This window comes from Macaca thibetana, chromosome 16 (assembly GCF_024542745.1).
Source record: "Macaca thibetana thibetana isolate TM-01 chromosome 16, ASM2454274v1, whole genome shotgun sequence".
Lineage (NCBI taxonomy): Eukaryota > Metazoa > Chordata > Mammalia > Primates > Cercopithecidae > Macaca > Macaca thibetana.
This window is the reverse complement of record NC_065593.1, coordinates 57,644,507-57,671,481: the sequence shown is the minus strand read 5'-3', so window position 1 is coordinate 57,671,481 and position 26,975 is coordinate 57,644,507. Positions and strand designations below refer to the sequence as shown.

The 26,975-nt window shown below is 56.9% G+C and overlaps 2 protein-coding genes and 1 long non-coding RNA gene across 15 annotated transcripts in view; 2 read left to right on the top strand and 1 right to left on the bottom strand.

Moving 5' to 3' along the window:
- The first annotated feature begins 35 nt into the window (after positions 1 to 35).
- On the top strand, positions 36 to 5,518 carry GPS1 (G protein pathway suppressor 1). 10 transcript variants are annotated; one of them, XM_050764028.1, is made up of 14 exons: positions 42 to 110; positions 520 to 604; positions 1,403 to 1,495; positions 1,982 to 2,163; positions 2,606 to 2,906; positions 2,989 to 3,066; positions 3,251 to 3,308; positions 3,801 to 3,886; positions 4,063 to 4,157; positions 4,337 to 4,442; positions 4,522 to 4,602; positions 4,680 to 4,817; positions 4,891 to 5,025; positions 5,100 to 5,518. In XM_050764028.1, exons 3-14 carry the CDS (start codon positions 1,418 to 1,420, stop codon positions 5,172 to 5,174), a joined length of 1,413 nt encoding a protein of 470 aa, XP_050619985.1. In that variant the 5' UTR covers positions 42 to 110; positions 520 to 604; positions 1,403 to 1,417; the 3' UTR covers positions 5,175 to 5,518. The 10 variants fall into 10 exon arrangements, with proteins under 10 accessions (XP_050619981.1, XP_050619979.1, XP_050619978.1 ...); XM_050764027.1 differs by having other exon boundaries at positions 3,248 to 3,308; XM_050764026.1 differs by having other exon boundaries at positions 44 to 110; positions 2,594 to 2,906.
- A 390-nt stretch (positions 5,519 to 5,908) lies between these two features.
- Positions 5,909 to 13,325, bottom strand: DUS1L (dihydrouridine synthase 1 like). Of its 4 annotated transcripts, none has more exons than XM_050764037.1 (13): positions 13,054 to 13,325; positions 12,361 to 12,469; positions 11,703 to 11,753; positions 11,096 to 11,208; positions 9,999 to 10,081; positions 9,653 to 9,756; positions 9,245 to 9,389; positions 8,903 to 8,999; positions 8,739 to 8,821; positions 7,982 to 8,127; positions 6,798 to 6,835; positions 6,369 to 6,444; positions 5,909 to 6,282 (listed from the first exon to the last, which is right to left on the bottom strand). In XM_050764037.1, the coding sequence occupies exons 1-13, from the start codon at positions 13,288 to 13,290 to the stop codon at positions 6,143 to 6,145; spliced, it is 1,422 nt and encodes a 473-aa protein (XP_050619994.1). In that variant the 5' UTR covers positions 13,291 to 13,325; the 3' UTR covers positions 5,909 to 6,142. The 4 variants fall into 4 exon arrangements, with proteins under 4 accessions (XP_050619994.1, XP_050619995.1, XP_050619997.1 ...); XM_050764038.1 differs by having other exon boundaries at positions 6,369 to 6,436; XM_050764040.1 differs by lacking the exons at positions 8,739 to 8,821; positions 8,903 to 8,999.
- A 9,773-nt stretch (positions 13,326 to 23,098) lies between these two features.
- The window catches only part of LOC126939083 (uncharacterized), a 100,414-nt gene continuing 96,537 nt past the window's right edge, over positions 23,099 to 26,975 (top strand). The window contains exon 1 of the long non-coding RNA XR_007720306.1: positions 23,099 to 23,174. This is a non-coding gene — a long non-coding RNA (uncharacterized LOC126939083). The remainder of the gene's footprint in view (positions 23,175 to 26,975) is intronic.

The window sequence follows — 26,975 nt, the reverse complement described above, 5'->3', positions numbered from 1 at the left end:
GCCCCGCCCCGCGCCCCGGAAGCGACGGCTCCGCTGCCCCGGAAGTGGACGGCACGCCGCGGCGGGGTGGGTGCAAGATGCCGCTGCCGGTTCAGGTGTTTAACTTGCAGGTAACGAGCCGAGGCCGCGCCAGGCCTCCGCGCCCCCGCGCCCCCCGCCGCTGGGGCCGGGCTGAGGTCGAGCAGGGGCGCGGGGCCTGCGCCAGGAGTCGACCGGGCGCGCTCCGTGCGGGGTCTCCGCGGGCAGCGGCGTCGGGGGCTGCAGGGCCGAGGGCGCGTCTCCGCCGTGGCTGCGCGCTGCGGTCGGGGGCCGCCGGGCCGCGCCCGCCCCGCCTCCCCTCCCAGCAGCTCACGGGAGAGGTTCCCGGCCGCCCCGACGCTAACGCTCTTTCTCCCTTCAGCAGCCAGCCAGCTCTGTGTCAGGGTCGGGGGGTGCAGAAAGTCAGGACAGAATGAGGGATAGCTCGGCCCCCAGCTCGGCCTCCTCGTCAGTGACAGATCTGTACTGCACCCCTCACAGCAGTAGGTCAGACCTCCTCCTGCCCGGTACGGCCGGGGACTTCAGCCTGAGCGCCAGCCTGTCGGCCTGTACGCTGCTCTACGAGGTACCTTCCAGGACAGGGACCCCCGAGCGAGGGAGGGGGGAGCAGGGCCCCGGCCGCCCCTGCTGTGGCTGGGCCCCTGCTGCTCTGCCGGCCGAGGACAGGGACGCAGTGCCAAGCGCAGGAGGGGAGGGTGCCCCGGTGGGCCCGGGGCCTGCGGAGGGAGCCGAGCTCTTGGTGCTTTTCCCAAAGGAGCGCGGGAGGCCCACGGGTCCGGCGGGTGCCCGGCATGGCGGCTTTTCTAGCCTGCTTTAAGCCGAGGTCCTGGCTCCTCTGTGTCTCCCAGCTGGGGGCCGTGGGGCTCCCTGAGATGACTCTTTTCCCCTTCTCCCAACCCTGTGGCTTGATTCTCAGCCCAGTATTGCTGCTCCGGACAGATTCCGGGGGCTGGTCCTCCTGCCTCCTGGGGTTGAGGTGGCGTCCCGTTCTTCTCCGTGGCTTGGAGGAAACTGCATCAGGATGGTGGCTGGGAACGTGTAGGGGCTCTCGGTCCCTGTGTAGTTGGTTGTCCCGTGTCTGCTTTCTGGCTTTCAGAGACGAGCGACTAGAATCAGGCGAGGGGTTTCTGCTTCTGAGCCTTAGAGTCTTGTGAGGAGACCCCTCCCTGATGTGGTGGCACAGGAGCCTGGCTGGGGGCGAGGGTGACTGGGAGGGCACGCCTGGGGGACAGCAGCGGCGGGAGTGGGGTCCGATTGGCCTGGAAGATCTCGGGCGGAGCTGACCTCAGAGAAGAGTGCAGGTCTCTCGCCCTCCTGGGGCAGTCCCCAGGACGAGGTGCCAGGTGCCTGGCCCATGTTGCAGGGGGCTGTGGAGCCCATGCAGATCGACGTGGACCCCCAGGAAGACCCGCAGAATGCACCTGACGTCAACTACGTGGTGGAGAACCCCAGCCTGGTACGGAGCCCAGTGGGGGAACCTTGGGTGTCTCAGTCCTACTGGGGGGTCCAGGGCAGACTCCCCACTGCAGCCTGCACAGCAGGTAGAATGATCCTCCTCAGTGATCTCTGTTCTCTTTTCCTGATGCGAAAACCATCAGGATTTCTGATTGCTCACTCATGTGAGGCTTGTAGCCCAGCTTCAGACACTGCTGATGGAGAAGCCAGGGCAGGTCTCCTCCCCGCTCAGCCTAGCGACCAGCAGTCAGTGTCCCTTCCCGAAACCCCCCCAGTGCAGAGCCCACTCCCAAGGCTCCTACCCCAGGCCCACCCCAGGGGTCTCTGCAGGGCCTGGACCAGCAGTCTCACCCCCATGCCCGGTTCCAGTTATGGGCCCAGGGTGACATTCTGGCTAGGACAGTCAGGCCCGACTCCTGACCCTCAGGGCCTGGGGCCAGGGTCCCGCCTCACACCCTGCCTGACCCTGGTGTGCACCCGCTCCCAGGATCTGGAGCAGTATGCAGCCAGTTACAGCGGCCTGATGCGCATCGAACGGCTGCAGTTCATTGCTGATCACTGCCCCACGCTGCGGGTGGAGGCCCTGAAGATGGCCCTGTCCTTCGTGCAGAGAACCTTTAATGTGGACATGTATGAGGAAATCCACCGCAAGCTCTCAGAGGCCACCAGGTGAGGCCAGGGGCTTGGTAAGAGGAAGTAGAGGCCACCAAGGGAACAGGTGCCTGGGGCTGGGCCCCCTTCCTGTGTCCTGCAACTTCCACCCCTGCGCTGGGAAGTTGGGCAGGTAGATTTCTCGCTGTCTCTTGGCCAGGAGTAGAAGTGCCCTGTGTGTGTGCACGCAGGGATTTGATTCTAAGGGGAGCTGTTGGAGACTGTGGCTCAGGGGCTGCCTCCCTGCTGGCTTCCCCACCTGGCTGCAGGCTCCTGGGGGCAGCAGTTCTCTCTGTGTCCCTGGTGCAGACTGGTCTCTGGAGGTGGGGTTTGAGGCTAGTGGGAGGTGCCCACCTGTGTGCCAGTTGGGCCTTTGAGGGCAGCCTGAGGTTGGCGGCTTCCTCCCCTCCTCCCTGGCCCCTGTGACCGTCACCATCCTGATGGCCAGGTCCTCTCTCAGGGAGCTGCAGAACGCACCCGACGCCATCCCTGAGAGTGGCGTGGAGCCCCCACCCCTAGACACGGCCTGGGTGGAGGCCACGCGGAAGAAGGCCCTGCTGAAGCTGGAGAAGCTGGACACGGACCTGAAGAACTACAAAGGCAACTCCATCAAGGAGAGCATCCGGCGCGGCCACGACGACCTGGGCGACCACTACCTGGACTGTGGGGACCTCAGCAACGCCCTCAAGTGCTACTCCCGGGCCCGGGACTACTGCACCAGCGCCAAGCACGTCATCAACATGTGCCTCAACGTCATCAAGGTCGGCCTGCCTCGGCTGGGGGCAGCATGGCTGGGCCATCGGAGCGCCTAGGCTCACTTGGCCCTGCCCCCTTGTCCACCAGGTCAGCGTCTACTTACAGAATTGGTCTCATGTGCTTAGCTATGTCAGCAAGGCTGAGTCTACCCCGGAGATTGCTGAGGTACGGGCCACCTCCTCAGAGACCTTGCCCCAGGATTGCTGACCACTGCTGGCCCCTCCTATCCTCCCCCACCTCATTCTCCCCCAAATCTGAATCTGCCTTCATCCCCTTTCTGGGGGCTGGGCATTGAGCTCCAGGAAATGTGGGGCGTGGGCCTCACGCATGTGGCTTCCCCCAACAGCAGCGAGGAGAGCGTGACAGCCAGACCCAGGCCATCCTCACCAAGCTCAAGTGTGCCGCAGGTGAGGGCCTGGGTCATGCCCAGCTGGCCCCACGTTCAGTGTGTGTTGCTCTTCCAGCCCAGGGCAGTAGGCTGGTCCCTGCCTCAGCCAGGGAAACCTTCCCTGGCAGGGTGCAGGATGTTGTGGGGCACATGTGCGGGTGTAGGTGGCACCTAAAGTCTGCCCTGGGGAAGCCAGTGGGTGATGTGTGGTCAGGGTCTGGCTGCTGTCACTGTGGGCCTGAGGCAGGTCTGCCAGCCCGAGCTGCTCTGAGCCCGGGTGTCCTTTGCAGCCATGCTAGCACCTAAAGCTTCCTTGCACGCCTGGCTTCGGGGAACCTGCTTGGCACTGGCGGGGCTGTTTCCACACATGATTAGGGTATCTGTGCCCAGCACTGAGGAACAGCTCCTGGGGCAGGAGAGGCCAGCAAGCCGGCTGGTGGTCGCGTTCTCCCTGGTCCCCAGGCTCTGGGTCTCACCCCCTCTCCCCGCTGCCCCTGGCTCCCTCCACTAGGTTTGGCGGAGCTGGCCGCCAGGAAGTACAAGCAGGCTGCCAAGTGCCTCCTGCTGGCTTCCTTTGATCACTGCGACTTCCCTGAGGTGAGGAGCCCTCTTGGGGACTTGGGAGGCAGAGCACGGGTTCACGGGTTGGGCTGCTTTTGTAGGAGGGTGAGGTTTCTCACAAACGGGGTCTTAGGCGTTCTCTGAGTGGGTGATAGGCAGGCAGGGGTGGCCTGGCCCTTCACTCTCTGTGACACCAGGTCTCTGCTCCTCAGCTGCTGTCCCCCAGCAACGTGGCCATCTACGGTGGCCTGTGCGCCTTGGCTACCTTTGACCGGCAGGAGCTGCAGCGCAACGTCATCTCCAGTAGGTGGGTGCCCTGGTCCGGCAGTCCCTGTCCCTCTCCACAGCTGCCGCTTTGGCCTTGCACGTCCCAGACCCCTGGCCCTGCCGTTTCCTCAGGTGTTTTGTCTGGGGACTGGTGTCCCACTGGCCACTTGGAGGGAGGGGCAGGCAGAGGACAGAGCTCTGAGGGGTCTGCCTCGCCAGCTCCTTCAAGTTGTTCTTGGAGCTGGAGCCGCAGGTCCGAGACATCATCTTCAAATTCTACGAGTCCAAGTACGCCTCATGCCTCAAGATGCTGGATGAGATGAAGGTGGGGTCCTGCCTGGGGTGGGGTTGAGGTGGGGCTCTGCCTGGCCTCCTGTCCTGGTCCTCACCAGCCCCTTCCCTAGGACAACCTGCTCCTGGACATGTATTTGGCTCCCCACGTCAGGACCCTGTACACCCAGATTCGCAACCGTGCCCTCATCCAGGTAATGTGGGGGTCAGGCTGGCACACGGCACGTGGGCATACAGGGGGCTGTGGAGCTGACTTCCCTCCGCCCTGCAGTATTTCAGTCCCTACGTGTCAGCCGACATGCATAGGATGGCGGCGGCCTTCAACACCACAGTGGCTGCCCTGGAGGACGAGCTGACACAGCTAATCCTGGAGGGGCTGATCAGTGCCCGCGTGGACTCGCACAGCAAGGTGGCTGTGGGTTGCAGGGTGGTGGGGGCAGCTGGGGGTGAGCCTGGGCCCCGCTGAGCCTGTGCCTGCACAGATCCTCTATGCCCGGGATGTGGATCAGCGCAGCACCACCTTTGAGAAGTCTCTGCTGATGGGCAAGGAGTTCCAGCGCCGCGCCAAGGCCATGATGCTGCGGGCAGCTGTGCTCCGCAACCAGATCCATGTCAAGGTGGGCAGGCGTCAGTGGGTGGGTGCACAGTGTGTGGGGCCTGGTGGCTGAACTGCTGCTTGTCTCCCCTGCAGTCCCCGCCTAGAGAAGGGAGCCAGGGGGAGCTGACTCCAGCCAACAGCCAGTCTCGGATGAGCACCAACATGTGAGGGGTGGACCTTGGCCTCCAGGACATCTGCACCCCCTCCCGATCTCCACGGACCTCCTGACCTCCAGGCGGCTCAGTGCTGCCTGCAGCCCAGCTAAGAGGCCTGGCCACTGGGTGCCCCCCAGCCTGCATGCCCTTGCTGGGGCTGGGGAGGCAGGCGGCTGCTAGTTGTGGCCCTTCCTGGAAGGAGAGGCCTGCAGAGCTCGACCCTGTGGGTTTCCGTCCCCAGGGAGCAGACTGTGCGGCACCCAGGCGCAGCGGCCCCACTTCCCAGACCCCTCCTGTTCCCGCCTTGGTCAGGTGCAGACAAGTGGGCGGTATCCATTAAAGAGCAGACTGAGTGTTGCCCTTGGCTGTTCTTTCCTGCTGTGCAGGAATTCCTGAGGGCTGTCTCCCTGGGGCTGGGCTTGGAGGCAGGGCCTGGTGAGACAAATGGGCAGCCTGGCCCGCGGGCTCAATAGCCCCCAGCAGCGGCCACTGTGGCCCGCAGGCTGTGCTTCCAAGGCTGTGCGGCATCAGGAAGCTCCCGGAGGCTCTGGCCACTTGCCTATGGAGGCGCCTAGGGGAGGCGGGGAGGGGACCTAAGCCCCCACTTTCCTCTGCACAGATGCCCATGCGCTGCCTTCACTTAGTCGTATCCAGTTGTTCAGAAGCCCCCACTAGCCCCAACCGCACCTGCCCCGGCTCGTGCCTCCGTGAGTCTGGGGGGCGGTGGTCACAGGCTGTGGGCTCTTGCATCTTTGAAATGATTTATTGTTCGCTTTTGCACACGCGTGCTGAGGACAGGGCAGGTCCAGCCTGGGGCCTGCTCCCCACTGCAGCATCTCCAGGCCCCAGAGTGGGCCGAAGGGGGGCATGGGCGTGTCTTTCCACATTAAGTAGCAGGAGATTCCCTGAGTAAAAGGCGTTTCCTTAAGTAGGACGTGTCCAGGCTCCAGCAGCAGTCCTGGGGGTGGGGGTTCTGGGCCTTCAGGCCAGGGCACTGCCCATGACTTCGGAGAAGCCACCTGGTGTTCCGGGTGCTGCCGGCTGAGGCTCCTGCAGCTCAGGCTGGGCCTCTTTCCAGGCCAGAGACTTCTCCAGTTTGGTTTTAAAAAGCAATCCGTGACCTGGCAGAGCGAGTGAGAGGAGTCGGGGGGTCAGGAGGCGGAGGGGCCTGTTTGCCTGCTGCGGGGCGGGGGGCAGGCGCCCTCACCTGGGCAGTCCGCAGTCTCTTTGGAGGCTCGCTTCTTGCAGCAGCCGCGGCACAGGCTGAACACACATCTGTTGCCCTGGGCACAGAAAAGCTCGGGAGCCTGTGGCCAGCACCACTCCTGGGGCCAGGCTGGCCAGCAGGGGAGCAGCCCCGCTGGGAAAGTCTCTGCCAGGTGCCCACGGCCTGGATGTAGCCCTGGGGACCGCCCCCAAGCCAGGTGCCTCTCCCTCACCCAACCACCCAGACTTATTCCCACTCCAGTCCTGGGCAGGGGCTTGGCTGGAAGCAAGGAGCCGTCCTGAGGCATCCATGCCACCTTGGGCCACACTGCAAACCCAGCTGGGCGGGCACCAGACCTGCTACCCCGAGTGCGGAGACCACCCTGCCCACCCACCAGAGCTGAAGCCTTGGTGGCCAGAACCCACTCACCTTTGGGTTTCCACACTGGTCACACTTTGCATATTTTGCTAGGAAAAGAACAAAAGGGTGCTGGTGAGTGAGGGCCGGGGTGGCCTGGCTGTGGGGGCTGCCCCGTCCACCTGCATGGAGCCTGCTGACAGCGTCTGTGCCAGCTGTGGCCAGCCAGGCCAGGAGGCTCAGGGAGGGCAGAGGATACAGGCTGGCCACATCTGCTTTTCCTTCTGCGAGCAATGGGTGAGGGGATGCGGGGGGCACCATCCTGCAGGAAACGGACACGAAGCAGGTGGTCTGGGGGGCCCCAGCAGGACAAGCAGCCTCGTCTGTCCCACCCCCAGGCAGGGACAAGGGGAGTTGTTTTCCCGCCCACAGGGTCCAAGGGGGGTTCCATGCCCTTCAGTTCCAGGTCTCCCAAGCAAAAGGGCCAAGAAGGGTCAAATGAAGAATTCAACCCAAAGACTGACTTCCTGCCTCTCCCAGCTGCCTCATGCGGTGGCCTAGGGGGCAGTGTGGCAGGCGGGGACTGCTGGCACCGGGCTGACGTGGCAGCTGCTTGTGGACTGGCCAGCGCCCTGGGGGTTACATGGGAAGGTTTCAGGGTCATCGCTGGTCTTCCCTGCAGCTTGTAAAGCTGTCAGAGAAATCTGGGAGGCTGCCACCTGCTGAGGGCCCAGATGAGCTGGCCCAGGATACGGCACAGGGGTCTCAGGGGAGACGGCACTGGGCTGAGGCCTTGCCGCTGGTGGCCAAGAGGAGAGGGGTGAGCAGCCTCATCCCATCTCTCCCAGCCCACCCTGCTGGCACCTTTGGCCCAGCACACACTCGCGGGGACCCCAGCCTCCCTCTCAGGTGTCCTGTGTGAGGCTGGGCAGGGACAGCTGCAGGGACCCGAGGCCCTGAGCTGTAGACAAGCCCCTCGGTGGCCACCTGGGTGGCACCTGGCTGAGGGGCTTGTCCCACAGCCCCATCTGACTCACTGAGCCCATGTCCCACATGCCTGGGCTGTGGCCTGCACAGGTTCCCTGTGCTCAGGCCCCAAGTCTGGCTGACCACTCTGCCAAGGCCCCCAGGCATCTGCTTCCAGCTCTGGGCCTTGAGCCTTGCTGACCGCAAGTATAGGTTCCTGTCACTGGCAACAGGGAGGATGGGGGTGATGAAGAGGCTCTCTCGGGCCCATCAGCAGAAGCAGCACTTACGCTTCAGAGAGGGGTCGAAGGTCTTGTGGGGGTTCCTCAGCTGCTTCTTCTGCTTGTTCTTGGACAGGACTTCCGTGCCACACTCCTCCTCCTCCAGGGCCCGCTTGCTGCGTGCACCCGCCCTCTCCTTGCTCCCCTCCCTGGGCCTGAGGGGAGGACAGCGGGCAGAGCCCAAGGACACTGTGAGAGGCCAGCAGCCACAGCCACACGGGCCTGAGCCCGGGTGGGGCCCCAGGGTGAGGAGGCGCCAGGCGGCCATGGTGAGTGCTGTTGCTGTGAGGAGCATGGGCAGTGCGCAGCCCACTCAGAAGTGGCCACTAGGGAGTCTGGGGCCTCCGAGATGGAGTCCACAGCTCGGGCAGCCCCAAGCTCTGAGCCACCAGCTCCAGGCAGGGCTGTGGCCACAGATGGCCTCACCTCTGAGAACCCAGCAGAAGCTGGGGTCAAGCTACTGACCCATGGGCAACTCCAGGATCAGAGGAGCTCAGAGAAGTATCTTATGGAAGAAAAGATTTAAAATCTCAGTGTCCACTGAGGGAGGATACAGCTGAGTCACCAGCACCCGCCACCTAGGACACCGAGGGGCACATGGCAGGTGTGTGCTGCTTGGAGCTGAAACCTCCCTCCTCCTTTCCCTCGGGCAGGAGCTGACTGGCCATAATGGTTGAGGACAAGCGGCGCAGGCGCAGCACTGTGGGCACAGGGTAGAGCCCACACCTTGGCGCACATCACTGCCCAGGGCTGGCTGGGCTCTCACCCCGGCCGGATGTAGGGCTGGCAGATCCAGTGGAAGGGCAAGTCGCCGGTGGGCTTCGCTCCCTCCTGCCTGGATATCTCCTCCTGCAAAAGCCCAAGGCCCTGGTCATGGCCCCTGGCCCTCACCCCCCGCAAGGCCAGGCTCCCACCAGCCCCAGCGCCTGCCTGACACCGCAGCTTCAGCTCCTGGCTCACGGCAGCGATGCCCTCCAGGGTCTTCACCTTGGCCAGCTCCTCTCGCAGCTGCTGGTACACCTGCAGCCTGAGACAGAGGCCCCGTCATGCAGGCTGGGCTCCCGGCTCCACCATCAGGCCCCAGGCTGAGCACTGGGCACACAGGGACCTGTGTCTCTTCTTGTCCAACTCCACTCCTGTCACCCCAGCCCCTCAAGACCTGACTTAGCAGCAAGTTGTTTTGACAAAACCTGCTAAATGCCCCAGGTGGGCTCTGACGGTATCTGCCTGGGCAACCCCCCAACGTGGCTTCCGCCTTAGGGGGCGACTCACGTGTGGTGCCACAGCTTGAAGAGGTGGGCCCGGACATAGGACAGCGGGCAGGGGTGCTCTCGCACGATGTCCAGGTATTCCTCGGCCAGCTCCCACACTGCAGGGCTCCGGCCCTCAAACAGAGCGGGGTTGTGCAGATTGCCCTCTGTGGGAGGAAGGGGAGGAAGGACGCCTCAAGGGCTGCTCCAGGTGGATGGCATAGGAAAGACTTGGACACTCAGGACACCCTCCTGTGCCACCTCACAAGGGACAAGGCCAGGTCAGGCCCCTCAGAGCAGACTGGGATTGATGAACACCATCTGCGAACAGCGCGGTGGGGAGGGCAGTAGGCATTGGGAAGGACCGACCTGGGTGGTGGCATCAGGCCTTGTGCATGGGGCCCCAGCTGCTGTCCCGGGCCCTGCCCACCTGCACTCATGACGCCCTGCACACCCGTGTCCCGGAGGCAGCGCTCCACATCCTGCAGGCACTGGATGTTCCCATTAGCAAACACAGGGATGGCCACAGCCTTCCTGTTGACAGAGAAACACCTGTCCCTCCACCTGCCCAGCACACCACCAGGCCCCGGACAGCCCTGACTCCATCATGACAGGGAGCTTCTGCTCCCAGGCGATGCTGCCCCCAGCCACGGCCCTAGCCCCCTCAGTGGTCATGGGCATCAGGTGAGCCGAGCACCCTGCGGTGTGGAGCTTGGACCCTCTAGCAAAGCCCCAAGGACTGAGGGCTGTGCCACCCACCGCCCACACCCACTCACCGCACAGCCTTGATGTGCTCCCAGGACGCTGCGCCTGACAGGGGCCCTTTCTGCTCCTTGGTGCGCCCGTGCACCGTCAGCAACTAGGACAGACCAGCCGTCGCTTGACCCCTCCAAGCCCCCTCCACCCCTCAGAGCCCCTTCCGCCCCTCCAGGCCCCTCCGCCCCTCCAAGCCCCCTCCACCCCGCAGAGCCCCCTCCGCCCCTCCATGCCCCCTCTGCCTCTGCTCCACCCCTCTGAGCCCCCTCTGTGCCCCCTCCGCCCCTCAGAGTCCCCTGTGCCCGTCCGTGCCCCCTTCACCCCCACTCCACCCCTCCGAGCCCCCTCTGCCCCTCCAAGCCCTGTGCCCCATGCCCGACTCCAGGGACCTTTCCCTCACCATCTCAGCTCCTGAAGCAGGGCTGAGGAAAGACCATCTGGGGCCTGCCCCAAAGGCTCTGCACTCTGTGGGAGCCTCAGGCTGCATGTGCTGCCCAGGCCCATGCAAGAGTCAGGCCAGGAAGTGGCAGCATCCCCACTGCCCAAGGCCAAAGGTGTGGAGGGACTAGCTCCAGGCTGGTGGGGCACAGGGGGAAAGTGGGGCCTGGGCCCAGCAGCCCCTGTGCAAGCTCATCCCTGGGTCACCAGGGTTGCTGTCTGCCTTCAGAAGGTTGAGTGTCTTGAGGGGCACCCCTGGAGACAGCAGCCCATCCAGGCCTGCCCCAGGCCAGGCTCGGTGTGCAGGGGACCCAGGCAGGGGAGCAGCTCTGCTGACAGCCTGTTGGCCCCTTCCTGACCCTCTAGGGAGACTGGATGCTGAGTATCCCCAAAGGAGGCCCTGCCGGCCTCTGTGACACTAGAAACATGGTAGAGATGCTGACATTACTCTATCCACAGGGACAAAACTCTGGAGCCAGGAAAGCAGTTTATGTTGCGAAGGCCTGGGCTTGGGGTGGTGGCACTCAGAGTCAGTGGGGGCAGGCCAGTCAGGAGGGCCACTGCCCCCATGAGGCCGACAGTGCACAGTGTCTGAGTGGACACAGGAAGAGCCTCAGCTGTGTCCTCTGCGCAAAGGCCCAGCCAAGGCCCACGACACCTCCGCGAGACCAGGGCTCACCTGGCAACCGGCCTTCTCCAGCATCTGGGCGTACCTCACGGTCTTGTCAATCTCCGGGAAGACACGGATTTTGCACGTGACAGGAACAGAGAGTCTCTCGTGGGCCAGCAAAACTGGGGAGAAGAAAGGCAGCTTCCGAGGGGGCCATGGTGTTCCCACTTTAGCGGCCAAGCCCCAGAGCCCAGGGCCCCGCAGATAGCGGAGTCCAGGCAGCTTTGCTGGGAGGTTGGGAGGCAGCCTGGGCCACCATCTGGGTGTCTCCCTCAGGTTGCTGGGCAGGCTCCCTCCGCCATTCCCCCAGCCCTCCCAAGTTCAAACAAGCAGGGCCGAGGCCAGCTTTATCTCCCAGGACATCTGGGGCTGGGCCCGAGCAAGGACTCTGTCCTGGCACCTACTGTCTGGTTTTAAGGGGTGGGTGGCACAGGACAGGCAACTTCACAGCCACCTCCTTCCAGCAGAGAGGCTGCTTTGAGCAGGAAGCCCCAGGGTGCTGCTGAGATCTCCTGCCAGCGCCTGTCCTCTCCTAAGCCCCAACCAAGTAGACAGTGCCCATGTGTCCCTCTCGAGGGTCTCTGGGGGTCCTTCACCACCCACCCAGCCAACTCACTCATTCTTTGGAGCAGGTCCCACTCATCCTGCAGGAAGGCACCATAGTGACCTGCAAAGAGCAAGCATGGCCTGGCTGGCACCTGTGTTAAGGCTGGTGGAGCCGAGGCCTTGCACCCCCTCTGCACCCTCTCCTCCATCCACGCAGGCCAGAAGCTGCCCTGCCAGGCCAGACGTAGGTCCCCAGAACCAGCAGTGTCTCTAGTTGGGGCAGTGGGACAGTCAGAGCAGTGGTTTGTCGGCATCAGATTCAGGGGCTCTATTTGCCCAGCTGCCTAAGCTCAGAAGGTGCTGAATGGAACCCCCACCGCCCCACGGTCTGGGACCAAGTAACACCTCCTCAGGGGCCCAGGGAGGTAGACAGGCTCAGCCCCACACACAGCAGTGCAAGGGGGTGGCGGGGACCCTGTATCAGCAATCATGTTTATGCAGAGGGAGCTCCCTGAGGGAAGGGAGAGCCAGTAGGGCTCAGCCCCCAGCCCCGAAGGCCTGAGGATAGCCACCCTCCAGAGGCAGAGCACAGAGGACGGCTGGCTCCAGCCTGAGCCAGTCACGACAGAGGCAAGGCCTGCCATCCTCCAAGCTCACCACACCTGGGGCTGCACTGAGCTGGCTCTGGCCCCTGCCCCGGGTGCCCCCATGCTCCACATGGAGCTCACCTCTCTTGGCTATCATCTGTGGGCAGCCCAAGTTCAGGTCAATGGCGTCACAGTAATCCTGAGCCAGGAGAGCCGCCTGAACAAACACTTCCGGGTCATTGGCACAGAACTGGAGAAGACGCAGGAGTCAGCGCTGCACCCAGCCAGGCGCTAGTCCCTTGCTGCCCAGCCCTACGAGAGGTCCAGTGTGACCCCAGGAGGGTGTGGGCCCAGGTTCACCGCAGGAGGGTGCCCTGTCCTGCGAAGGCTTACACTATGACAAAGCCAGGAGGAGTCCCCAAACCACCCGGATTTACAGATTTTCTGAACTGTGGCAGAAGCCACAATCACTGACTTCTGAAGAGCAGAGCCATCTCTACTCGCTCTGAAGAGGGAGTGTGAGTGTGAGAAGCAGCAATCCAGAGGCCCCAGCAGGGCTGCGAACCTCACAGCACCCCAGCTGCCTCATCCAGCTCCTGGAGAATAGGGTTGGATTCTGGGAGGTGCACCTGGCAGCCCTGGCTCCACCACAGGAACCACTGCTGTGGCCATGTGGGCTCTACACGCCTGGTGCCACCTTCTCCCTCTCCTCCTGGAACTGAGCTGTCTGGAAAGGCTGGAAGTGATGTCCGGCCACAGAGGGAAGGGTTTTTCCCCAGGCATTCCAGGGCCCGGGACCCAACCGCTGCCGCCGCCACAGCCCCTCCCGCGCACCTGCACGATGAGGGGCCGGTCCTCGGGGCACACCTCGCAGTACAGGTTCTCCTTCCGGTAGTTGGCGTCGCGGACGAAGACCTGGGCGTGCAGCATGGGCGTGTAGCAGAGCTGGGCTCCGTGGCGCCGGCTCAGCAGCCTCCAGGCCAGCTCGCTCTGGTCCACCATGGGGGCCACCACGTGGCGGGCGCCACGCAGGGTGCGGCTCCAGAACTCGAAGCCCTGCAGCTTTGGCATCGTCTCCAGGCTGGGGGAAAGGTGCAGACCGGGGGCTCAGCCAGGCCCAACGAGGGGCTTAAGACTCAACTCAGAGGCAGCGGTCAGTCTCTAAGGCCGCTCCGGTTCCACCGTTGGTCACACGCAGGGGCACTCAAGGCGGGGTGGGTGCAGGCTGGAGAAAGGCCGCTCCAGTGCCGCCACCTCCTAGCGGACCTCGGGGCAGCCGCTGGACCCCTGGACCTTGACCCTCCCTGGGGAGCGAGACTCGATGTCGGCCTGGTAGGAGTGGCGTGAAGGGGGAAGACACCGTGGCGCCAGCGTCCCCACGGGCCTGGCCCTGATCAGGCCGCCCTGCGGTGAAGTTCGGACCCCGGCAGGGTCACGCCGCGGCCGGGCCCTGCGAGGACCCCCGGCCCCTTCCCGGGAGAACTGGCTCCGCGCCAGGCCAGGGGAAGGGCAGAGCTTCCCTCTCCGCAGGCGGCCCGGCGGGCTCGAAACGCCACAGGGGCGCCCCTCGCGAGACTCGGCCAGAGCCACGCGGCGGCCAGCGTTCGCGATGTGAAGTGACAGGAGCCCACACGCCTACGCGTCCTCACCGCGCGAGGGCCCCGCCGTGTCCGCCGCGCGCCTTTGGCTCCCAGGGCGCCGGGAGCCGGTGTCCCGGGCCCGCCCCGCTCCGGCCTCGCCGCCGCCCGGGGCCCCTGCCGCTCCCGGGCCGCCGCGAACGCGCGCACAGCGCCGGGGCCGCCGCCGGGCCGCAGCCGGGCCCAGGGCTCCGCGCCGCCACCGGAAGGTGCCCCGTCCTGCGCGGTCCGGGCGGCCCACGGTGCGGCGGGAAACGCGTTCCCCGGAAACCGCGCCCGGCTCCGAGGGGACCGGCGACGAGAGGTCGCGGCGCGGGGTCGGAGGTCAGAGGACGAGGTCAACACTGTGCCCGTCAGGCCGTGGCTAGAGAGGGGTCGGGACTCGCCGGGACTCACCGACAGCTCGCTGGAAACGAGGCACCGGCTCTGTGGAAATTGGGCCTCGCTGAGGCGCACGTAAGGCCCGGGCCGCGGGTAGACCGTGGGCGCTGAGGCCCAGCGCTGCCCAACCCCCGGGTTCGAATTCAGGGCTTCATCCGGTTCTCGCCTAAAGCGGCCCCAGAGCCCTGCCTCGAACCCACGCACCTGCCGCCTCGGAAAGCCGATCCGTTGCGGAAAATCAACCTCCAGGGACCCTCCTTGCCCGCCCTGGGTTTCCGCAGCCGCCAACCTTTCATCGACTTTCCTCCACCCCGTGGACCCTCCTTGGGTGATTTCGAGCTGTGGGGACCCACTCGGAACCCCAGAGTGGATGTGAAGGTTATTTTAAACTGAAGGCATTTGAGACCCGACAGATGCAAAACGAAGCTTTGTCAGAGCTCTCCATATCTGAGAGCGAAGTCGAAAGTTGAACCAGAACATTCAGTACATAAAACATGGGAAACCAAAATCTCTTGGGCCCCCAGAATCACTAAGGAAAGCTCAGGCTGGAAGCTGCTCAGGGCAAACCTGCGTCCCGCTCTGTTCAGAGTCACCCTCTGCTCACTGATAGATGCACATCTGACCGCCTCCTTTGAAAAGCCTCATCAGGAGGTTGGGTGCGGTGGTGCACATTGAGACCAGGAGTTCAAGACCAGCCTGGCTAACACGGTGAAACCCTGTCTCTAGTAAAAATGCAAAACTAGCCAGGCGTGGTTGCGGGCGCCTGTAGTCCCAGCTACTCGGGAGGCTGAGGCAGGAGAATCGCTTGAACCCGGGAGGCGGAGGTTGCAGTGAGCTGAGATCATGCCATTGCACTCCAGCCTGGCGACAGAGCAAGACTGATCAAAAGGGAAAAGAAAAAAAGAAGGCTAATCAGAAACTCAAAACATTGTAACCGGCCGGGCGCGGTGGCTCAAGCCTGTAATCCCAGCACTTTGGGAGGCCGAGGCGGGTGGATCACGAGGTCAGGAGATGGAGACTATCCTGGCTAACATGGTGAAACCCCGTCTCTACTAAAAATACAAAAAACTAGCCGGGCGAGGTGGCGGGCGCCTGTAGTCTCAGCTACTTGGGAGGCTGAGGCAGGAGAATGGCGTGAACCCGGGAGGCGGAGCTTGCAGTGAGCCGAGATCACGCCACTGCACTCCAGCCTGGGAGACACAGCGAGACTCCGTCTCAAAAAAAAAAACAACAACAACAAAAAAACATTGTAACCGTTTGTGTATCACCTATCTGTGCCCAGGAAGCTCCCTCCCCCATGGCTTTTGCTTTAAGTTGTCCCACCTTTCCAGACCGAATCAATTTTTTTTTTTTTTTTTTTTTTTTTTGAGACGGAGGCTTGCTTTCTGACCCAGGCTGGAGTGCGGTGGCGCGATCTTGGCTCATTGCAACCTCTGCCTGCCGGGTTCAAGCGATTCTCCTGCCTCAGCCTCCTAAATAGCTGGGATTACAGGCACCCACCAACACACCCAGCTAATTTTTGTATTTTAAGTAGAGACGGGGTTTCACCACGTTGGCTAGGCTGGTCTGGAACTCCTGATATGAGGTGATCCGCCCGCCTCGGCCTCCCACAGTGCTGGGATTACAGGCGTAAGCCACCGCTGCTGGCTGCAGTGTTTATCTCACATGTATGATTGATGTCTCACGTCTCCCTAACACGTATAAAACCAAGCTGTGCTCCGACCACCTCGGGCACACGTTGGGACCTCCTGGGGCTGTGTCATGGGCACGGCCTCAACCTCGGCAAAATAAACTTTCTAAATTAACTGAGACCTGCCTCAGATTTTCTGCATTCGCAAATAGAACAGCCTCGGTGGTCTTCAGAGGTGGCCAGGTGTCCCTGGTGGTCTGCAAGGCTGGGTGCACACTATGGAAAGACAGGCGAGGACCCCAGCTGTCCACCGCCCTGGCTGAACATGAGGCTTTATACAAGCAAAAAGTAAAAGCCAAGGCCAAATTGTAAACTGCCTGAATTCCAAATGCACCCACATCCCACACAGCACCATCAGCAGAGGCTGGAGGCCCTAGTGGTTCAGAATGTTTAAGCACAATATCGAACCAGTAATTGTAAAAGGCAAAAGATTTATATGATCTGAAGAGAAAGCAGAGTATTCAAACCAGTAATTATCCATTATGCTACACTGACCCCGGGGCCAGTCTTAGGAAGCCAGACTTAAATGTTATAGAAAATAATTCTTTTTTTAACTTACAAACACATCTGTAGACACAGCCTGCAGGGGAAACACCCTGCAGAATTCATCCGAGCAAGTCACTAAGCCAACGAAAACCACCACCAACCAGTGGGTTCGAATCCGGAGTTTCCATTCTACAATATATTATCTAAAGTAGTATCAATTTAGAAATTATGAGACATACAAAGAAACAAGAACATGGCCAGTCGTGGTGGTTCACGCCTGTAATCCCAGCACTTTGGGAGGCTGAGGCGGGCAGATCACTAGGTCAGGAGATCGAGACCATCCTGGCTAACACGGTGAAACCCCGTTTCTACTAAAAATACAAAAAATTAGCCAGGCGAGGTGGCGGGCGCCTGTCGTCCCAGCTACTGGGGAGGCTGAGGCAGGAGAATGGCGTGAACCTAGGAGGCGGAACTTACAGTAAGCTGAGATCGCACCACTACACTCCAGCCTGGGTGACAGAGTGAGACTCTGTCTCAAAAAAAAAAAGAAAAAGACTCGGCACGGTGGCTCACGCCTGTAATCCCAGCACTTTGGGAGGCTGAGGTGGGCAGATCACCTGAGGTCAGGAGTTCGAGACCAACCTGACCAACATGGTGAAACCCTGTCTCTACTAAAAATGCAATAATTAGCTGGACATGGTGATGGGTGCCTGTAATCCTAGCTACTTGGGAGGCTGAGGCAGGATAATCGCTTGAACCTAGCAGGTAAAGGTTGCAGTGAGCAGAGATTGCGCCATTGCACTCCAGCCTGGGCAACAGAGTGAGACTCCGTCTTAATAAAAATAATAAGTAGGCTGGGCACAGTGGCTCACACCTGTAATCCCAGCACTTTGGGAAGCCGAGGCGGGTGGATCATGAGGTATATATTTCATATATATATTCGAAATTAAAGTGGTAGAGTGGAAAATATCCATTTAACACAACAAAGGCAATAACGGAAGAACAGAGGAATAAAAAAATACATACGAAATACATAATTTTTGTAAAAATACAGAAATTAGCCGGGCGTAGGGCTAATTTAGTAGAAACCCCGTCTCTACTAAAAGTACAAAATTTATCAGAGTATGGTGGCGTGAGCCTGTAACCCCAGCTACTTGGGAGGCTGAGACAAGAGAATCGCTTGAACACGGGAGGCAGAGGTTGCAGTGAGCCAAGATTGCACCAACTCACTCCAGCCTGGGTGACAGAGTGAGACTCCATCTCAAAAAAAAAAGAAAAAGAAAAGAAAAGAAAGAAATTAGCCGGCCGTGGTGGCAGGCCTCTGTAATCCCAGCTACTGGGAAGCCTGAGGCAGGAGAATCTCTTGAACCAAGAAGGCGGAGGTTGCAGTGAGCTGACATCACTCCACTCCACTCCATTCAGGGTGACAGAGCAAGACTCTGTCTCAAACAAAACAAAGCAAAAACTAAACAAACAAAAAAACCAGTGGCATATGTAACTCTAACTGTATCAATAATACTATTAAATGGTAATGAATTGAACACTCCAAGTAATAGGCCAAGATTTTCAGAGTGGGTTAAGAAATAAACAAGATCCAACTATATGTTCTTTACATTCTAAACGCCTTATTTTTTATTTATTTTTTTGAGACAGACTTTCACTCTTGTTGCCCAGGCTGGAGTGCAATGGCACAGTCTTGGCTCACTACAACCTCTAACTCCTGGGTTCAAGTGATCCTCCTGCCTCAGCCTCCCAAGTAGCTGGGATTACAGGCACCCACCACTATGACTGGCTAATTTTTGTATTTTTAGTAGAGATGGGGTTTCACCATGTTGGCCAGGTTGGTCTCGAACTCCCGACCTCAGGTGATCCACCGCCTTGGCCTCCCAAAGTGCTGGGATTACAGGCGTGAGTCACCTCGCCCAGCCACTATGTGGTGTCGAACTCCTGACCTCAGGTTATCTGCCCGCCTCGGCCTCCCAAAGTGCTGGGATTTCAGGTGTGAGCCACCTCACCTGGCCGCAATCTACACACTTTAGACTCACAGACACAAACAGGTTGAAAGTGAAAATAAGAGAAAAGATATACCATACAAACAGTACCCCAAAGAGAACTGGAATGGTTATACTAATATCAGACAAAATAGACATGAAGATGAAATATATCACCAGAGACACATACAGACTTTTTTCCTTTTTCTTTTTTTTTTTTTTTTTTTTTTTTTTGAGACGGAGTCTCGCCCTGTTGCCCAGGCAGGAGTGCAGTGGTGCCATCTGGGCTCACTGCAAGCTCCGCCTCCTGGGTTCATGCCATTCTCCTGCCTCAGCCTCCCAGTGGCTGGGATTACAGGCGCCCACCACCATGCCCGGCTAATTTTTTGTATTTTTAGTAGAGACGGGGTTTCACCGTGTTAGCCAGGATGGTCTCGATCTCCTGACCTCGTGATCCGCCCGCCTCGTCCTCCCAAAGTGCTGGGATTATAGGCATGAGCCACCGCGCCCGGCCTTTTTTTTTTTTTTTTTTTTTTTTTTTTTTTCTGAGGCAGGGTCTTGCTCTGTCACCTAGGCTAGAGTGCAGTGATGTGAACATGGCTTCACTGTAGCATCAACTTCCTGAGTTCAAGCGGTCCTCCTGCCTCAGCCTCTCAAGGAGCTGGGACCATAGATACCATAGAAACACAAAACTCCGTCTCAAAAAAAAAAAAAAAAAAAAAAGCGTAGATTATTGATTTGAGATCTTTCTTCTTTTCTAACATAGGTGTTGATACTTAAAACTTTCCTTTGTTTTTTCGAGACAGAGTCTCGCTCTGTCGCCCAGGCTGCAAAGCAGGGGCATGATCTCAGCTCACTGCAGCCTCCACCTCCTGGGTTCAAATGAGTTTCCTGCCTCCATAGAAACACACCACCATGCCCAGCTAATTTTTTTTTTTTTTTTTTTTGTAGAAATGAGGGTCTCACTCTGTCACCCAGGGTGGTTTCAAACTCCTGGGCTCAAGCCACCCTCCCACCTTTGCCTCCCAAAGTGCTGAGATTACAGGTGTAAGCCACTGCACCCAGCCCATACACATAGTTGATGATGATAAACATGTCCATTCATTAGTAGATGTAACAATTATAAACAAAACTTATTCCTAAAAGGAAAATTTTGGCTGGGTGCAGTGGCTCATGTCTGTAATCCCAGCACTTGAGGAGGCTGAGGCAGGTGAATCACCTGAGGTCAGGAGTTTGAGACCAGCCTGGCCAACATGGTGAAAATACAAAAATACATAATACTAAAAATACAAAAATTAGCCGGGTGTGGTGGCGTGCGCCTGTAATCCCAGCTACTAGGGAGGCCGAGGCAGGAAACTCACTTGAACCCAGGAGGTGGAGGCTGCAGTGAGCTGAGATCATGCCCCTGCTTTCCAGCCTGGGCGACAGAGCGAGACTTTGTCTCGAAAAAACAAAGGAAAGTTTTAAGTATCAACACCTATGTTAGAAAAGAAGAAAGATCTCGGCCGGGCGCGGTGGCACAAGCCTGTAATCCCAGCACTTTGGGAGGCCGAGATGGGCGGATCACGAGGTCAGGAGATCGAGACCATCCTGGCTAACACGGTGAAACCCCGTCTCTACTAAAAAAATACAAAAAAAAACTAGCCGGGGGAGGTGGCGGCGCCTGTAGTCCCAGCTACTGGGGAGGCTGAGGCAGGAGAATGGCCGGAACCCGGGAGGCGGAGCTTGCAGTGAGCTGAGATCGCGCCACTGCACTCCAGCCTGGGTGACAGAGCGAGACTCCGTCTCAAAAAAAAAAAAAAAAAAAAAAAAAGAAGAAAGACCTCAAATCAATAATCTATGCTTTTTTTTTTTTTTTTTTTTTTTTTGAAACGGAGTTTTGCTCTTATTGCCCAAGCTGGAGTGCAATGGCAGGAGGTGGAGGTTTCACTAAGCTGACATCGCACCACTGCACTCCAGCCTGGGCGACAGAGAGAGACTCTGTCTCAAAAAAAAAAAAAAAAAAAAAAAAAGGACGGAAATGTCCCTATTTGCACAAACTATGGATACATAAAACAACATGGATGGTTCTCAAAGTTGTGCTGAGTGAAACAGAAAGGCCGATCTCAAGAGGTATATATGATTCCATTTATATAATGCTCTTGGAACAATGTAATTTTGTAATTCTATTATTTTTGTAGATGGAAAACTGGTCACCAGGCCCCTGGCTTGGGGTGTCTTCCTTCCCCATGATGGGACACCTGCCTTTGGATTTTGCCTTCTCACCCCCTCCGGGCAATGGAGGTGATGGGCTCGGTGGCCAGAGCCAGGCTGGGTTGACCCTCAGAACTGGCTAAGCTTCCAAGACCCTCTCTTTATCATGAAGTCTATTTTTTCCATTAACAATATAATTAGACCTGCTTTTTAATTCTGTTTTCTTGGATTTGTTTTTATTTTTCTTTTTCAACTAATTGTCTCTGTATATTTAAAATCTGACTCTTTTGACAACATGTAGTTGAGACTGTGTTTTTATTCTGATCATCCTCTTCCTTTTAACTGGAATGTTTAGTCCATTTACGTTTAACACAGTTATGACGGTTGAGTTTATGTCTGTCCTCTCCCTTCTTGTTTCTACTTGTCTCTTCTGTTTTGTGTTCTTCTGCTGCTCCTTTCCTGCCGCCTTCTGGGATAATAAAATAGTATTGTTTTAGTGTTCTATTTTATATGCTCTATTGGCTTCTTAGTGATACTTCATTTTATTGCTTTCTAGTTGTTCTAGGGCTACTCAACATACATCCTAAGTTTTCCAAATCTCTTTAGAATTAATATTTTACAATTCACACCTGACACTTCCCTCTTTCTTTTTTTTTTTTTTTTTTTTTTTTTTTTTTTGAGACGGAGTCTCGCTCTGCCACCCAAGCTGGAGTGCAGTGGCCGGATCTCAGCTCACTGCAAGCTCCGCCTCCCGGGTTCACGCCATTCTCCTGCCTCAGCCCCCCGAGTAGCTGGGACTACAGGCGCCCGCCACCTCGCCCGGCTAGTTTTTTGTATTTTTTAGTAGAGACGGGGTTTCACCGTGTTAGCCAGGATGGTCTCGATCTCCTGATCTCGTGATCCGCCTGTCTCGGCCTCCCAAAGTGCTGGGATTACAGGCTTGAGCCACCGCGCCCGGCCTGACACTTCCCTCTTTCTATCATACTTTCAGCTGTAGAAATGTAATAAATTGGCCGGGCGCTGTGGCTCAAGCCTGTAATCCCAGCACTTTGGGAGGCCGAGACGGGCGGATCACGAGGTCGGGAGATCGAGACCATCCTGGCTAACACGGTGAAACCCCACCTCTACTAAAAAAATACAAAAACTAGCCGGGCGAGGTGGCGGGCGCCTGTAGTCCCAGCTACTGGGGAGGCTGAGGCAGGAGAATGGCGTAAACCCGGGAGGCGGAGCTTGCAGTGAGCTGAGATCCGGCCACTGCACTCCAGCCTGGGCGGCAGAGCGAGACTCCGTCTCAAAAAAAAAAAAAAAAAAAAAAGAAATGTAATAAATTTATGAGTACAGTTTCCTTGAGCCCTTGGTGACATATATTTCCTTGTTCCTTGTTGACATATATTTTACAGCTAAAAGAGTTACGAAGGCCACCCTACAAAACTTTTTTTGTCCTGTAAGAAAATAATGAGAGAACAAAAAGCATATTTCTTATGTTTATCTGCTTATTTACCACTTCCAGGTGTTTTTCCTTTCTGTAGATCTGAATTCCATCTGGTATCTTTTTCTTTTAGGCTAAAAAAACATCCTTTAGCCTTTCTTATAGTCTGGGTCTGATAGAGATGAATTCTCTCAGCTTTCATTTATCTGAAAATTTAGGTTGGGTTGGGCATGGTGACTCACACCTGTAATCTCAACACTTAGGGAAGCCAAGGCAGGGGCATTGCTTAAGCCCAGAAATTCTAGACCAGCCTGGGCAACATAGCAAGACCCTGTCTCTACAAAAAATGTAAAACATAAAAACTAGCCAGGTGTGACGGTACACAGCTATATAGTCCCAGCTACTTGAGAGGCTGAGGCAAGAGGATCCCTTGAGCCTGGGGGACTACAGTGAGCTATGGATGGACCACTGCACTCCAGCCTGGGCAACAGTAAGATGTTATCCCAAAAAAGGAAAGAAAAAGAAATAAAAGAAAGAAAGAGAAGAAAGAAAAAGAAATGAAAGAAAGAAAAGAAGAAATCAAAGAAAGAAAAAGAGAAGAAAGAGAAAGAGAAGAAAGAAAGAAAAGAAAGAAGAGAGAGAGAAAGAGAGAAGAGAAAGAAAGAAAGAAAGAAAAGAAAAAAGAAAGAAAAGAAAAGATAAGAAAGAAAGAAAAGAAAGAGAGAGAGAGAAAGAGAGAGAGAAAAGAAAATATTGGCCCGGTTGGTGGCTCACACCGGTAATCTTAACACTTTGGGAGGCCACAGTGGACAGATCACTTGAGGTCAGGAGTTCGAAACCAGCCTGGCCAATATGGTGAAACCCCGTCTCTATGAAAAATACAAAAAAATTATCTGGGCATGATGGTGCATGCCTGTAATTCCAGCTACTCGGGAGGCTGAGGCAAGAGAATCACTTCAACCCAGGAGGTGGAGGTTGCAGTGAGCCAAGATGGTGCCACTGCACTCCAGCCCGGGCAATAGAGCGAGACTCCATCTCAAAAAAAAAAAAAAAAGAAAGAAAAAAGAAAAAGAAATAAAAGGGCCGGGCGCGGTGGCTCAAGCCTGTAATCCCAGCACTTTGGGAGGCCGAGACGGGCGGATCACGAGGTCAGGAGATCGAGACCATCCTGGCTAACATGGTGAAACCCCGTCTCTACTAAAAAATACAAAAAAATCTAGCCGGGCGAGGTGGCGGGCGCCTGTAGTCCCAGCTACTCGGGAGGCTGAGGCAGGAGAATGGCGTAAACCCGGGAGGCGGAGCTTGCAGTGAGCTGAGATCCGGCCACTGCACTCCAGCCTGGGAGACAGAGCGAAACTCCGCCTCAAAAAAAAAAAGAAAAAAAAGGACCGCGTGCGGTGGCTCATGCCTGTAATCCCAGCACTTTGGAAGGCTGAGGTGGGTGGATCACGAGGTCAGGCGTTCAAGACCAACCTGGCCAAGATGGTGAAACCCTGTCTGTACTAAAAACACAAAAATTAGCCAGGCGTGGTGGCAGGCGCCTGTAATCCCAGGTACTCGGGAGGCTGAGGCAGGAGGATCACTTGGATATGGGGGGCAGAGTTTGCAGTGAGCTGAGATCCCACCCCTGCACTCCAGCCTGGGTGACAGAGTGAGACTTCATCTGAAAAAAAAAAAAAGAAAAGAAATATCTCTATCTTACCCTTGTTTTTAACAGATTTTTTTTTGCCAACTATAGAATTCAAGATTGGGCCGGGTGTGGTGTCTCAAGCCTGTAATCCCAACACTTTGGGAGGCTGAGGTGGGCGGATCACGAGGTCAGGAGATCGAGACCATCCTGGCTAACACAGTGAAACCCCATCTCTACTAAAAATACAAAATATTAGCCGGGCGTGGTGGCGGGTACCTGTAGTCCCAGCTACTCGGGAGGCTGAGGCAGGAGAATGGCGTGAACCCGAGAGGCAGAGCTTGCAGTGAGCCGAGATGGCGCCACTGCACTCCAGCCTGGGCGACACAGCGAGACTCCATCTCAAAAAAAAAAAAAAAAAAAATTCAAGATTGACATTTTTATCCTTATAAATGACTTTCCACAAAAGGATAAATTCCATATAAGTGAAATCACTTATATGGAATACCTAGAATGGGTACATTCATAGAAACCAGAAGTAGATTCGAGGTTGCCGGTGAGAAGGGGGTAGTTCGTTGGGGGACAGAACCACTTCACATTGTCTTCTGTGAGAGGCCAAAGATTATTTGTACCGTTGCTACCCTGTGTGTGGTGTTCTCCACCCCCAACCCCATTTCAAGACTTTTCTCTTTCTCTTTGGTTGTTAGTAGCGTGTCCAGGGCAGGCCTGGCGCTGGTTCTGTTCGGATTCAATCTGTTTGTGGGGAGCTGAGCTTCTTGCACCTATAAATCAGTGTTTTCAACATATTTAGCAAATTTTCAGCTATTATATTTTCAAAAATTTTGCCCCATTCTCACTCCAAATTGTTTACCACCAAAATCTCTATTGTATTTTATTTTATTTTTATTATTTTTTTGACACGGAGTCTCGCTGTGTCGCCTAGGTTGGAGTGCAATGGCGCGATCTTGGCTCACTGCAACCTCTGCCTCCCAGGTTCAAGCGATTCTCCTGCCTCAGCCTCCCGAGTAGCTGGGATTACAGGCATGCACCATCACACCCGGCTAATTCTTATATTTTTAGTAGAGCCGGGATTTCACCATGTTGGCCAGGCTGGTCTCGAACTCCTGACCTCAAGTGATCCACCCACCTCAGCCTCCCGATGTGCTGGGATTACAGGTGTGCGCCACCACGCCCAGCCTCCATCCACCTGCCTCGGCCTCCCGATGTGCTGGGATTACAGATGTGCGCCACCACGCCCAGCCTCCATCCACCCGCCTCGGCCTCCCGATGTGCTGGGATTACAGGTGTGCACCACCACACCCAGCCTCCATCCACCTGCCTCGGCCTCCCGATGTGCTGGGATTACAGATGTGCGCCACCACACCCAGCCTCCATTGTGTTTTGATGGTGCAGTGGGCTTGACATCCCCTGAACTTTGTTCCCTTGGGTTTCCCTGGGAAGGACTGGGGAGCTCTGTGTTCTTGAGGCCTGACTGTCCCCTGGTAGACCCTCTCCAGCACTCCTTCACAGCTGGCAGTGGCATAGGCCGTTGCTTTGAGTGGCACACCAGCCTTATGAATGGGACCCTAAGCAGGGGCAGCAGCCCGTGGTCTTCTCAACTGGCCTCTCCTGGCATGGACTCTCCACCCTACAGGAAAGCTTGGGTAAGGGGGCTGGGGGATCATAGCCACCAGCCCTGGGGTTGAGCTTTCACCCCAACAGAGGGCTTGGCTGAAAGAAGGCAGCCCTAGCCTTCCCAGCTTCTCTTGCTCAGAACAGAGCTTCTGCAATACCGAACACGGGGGTGAGATGTGCTGGCGGCCGGCCCCTCTCTGGGAGATGTTGCAGCCCTAGGCCAGCCGCTGGGGACAAGGGAGCCCGTGTCCGTGGCTGCCTCTGCTCTGAGTGGAGCTTCCATCATGTTGAGCAGGGGGAGCAAAGGGGGTCAAGGTGCTGTGACCCACTGATCTTGCCAGAATTTACTAGATTCTCCTGAATAATAGTTCTCCTTTTGCTGTGCGCCCTTAGGACATTTCCAGAGATTTTCAATAAATTTCCAGAGACTTTTCAAACTAAAAAGTTTCCACCAGTTGTGGTTATTTTGCTGAGGAGAGAGCCTACAGAGCTCCACACATCACCATTCTGATAGTGTGGATACCCTTCAACTATATATATGTGTGTGTGTGTGTGTGTGTGTGTGTGTGTGGGTATATACATATAATTTGTATTTTATATATAAAATATATATATATATATATATTACGAGACAGGGTCTCACTCTGTTGCCCAGGTTGGAGTACAGTGGCACAGTCATGGCTCACTGCAGCCTTGACCTCCCAGGCTCAAGCAATCCTCCCATCTCAGCCTCCCAGGTAGCTGAGACCATAGGCAAGCACTGCCATACTCATCTAATTAAAAAAAATTTTTTTTTTTTTGTAGAGATGGGATTTTGTCATGTTGCCCTGGCTGGTCTGTAACTCCTGGGCTCAAGCAGTCCTCCTGCCTTGGCCTCCCAAAGGGCTGGGATTATAGGCGTGAGCCACCGTGCCCAGCCTGATGTGATGTTTTGATTTTTTTTTTTTTTTTTTTTTTTTTTTGAGACAGGGTCTGGCTCTGTTGCGCAGGCTGGAGTGCATTGGCATGATCTTTTTGTCTTTTTTTTTTTTTTTTTTTTTTTTTCCTTTTTGTGGAGAACGGGGTCTCGCTATATTACCCAGGCAGGTCTCGAACTCCTGGGCTCAAGCTATCCTCCCGCCTCTGCCTCCCTGAGAGCTGGGATTACAGGCGTGAGCCACCGCGCCCGGCCGCATTGGCATGATCTTAACTCACTGCAACCTCTACCTCCTGGGCTCAAGCAATCCTCCCACCTCAGCATCCCAAGTAGCTGGGACTACAGGCACACACCACCACACCTGCTAATTTTCGTATTTTTTGCAGAGATAGGGTTTCACCATGTTGCTCAGGCTGGTCTTGAACTCTTGAGCTCAAGTAATCCACCTGCCTTGACCTCCTAGGCATGAGCCATTGTACCCGGCTAGTTCGATGTATGTTTAACTCATTACTGCTGTGATTCATTTTGTTGCTCAAATTGTCCCAGATTTGGCCAGTGCAAGCCACTCCGTGTAGTCTGGATCCTGTGTTCACATCACCGTTTTTTTTTTTTTTTTTTTTTTTTTTTTGAGACGGAGTCTCGCTCTGTTGCCCAGGCTGGAGTGCAGTGGCGGGATCTCAGCTCACTGCAAGCTCCGCCTCCTGGGTTCACGCCATTCTCCTGCCTCAGCCTCCCGAGTAGCTGGGACTACAGGCGCCCGCCACTTCGCCC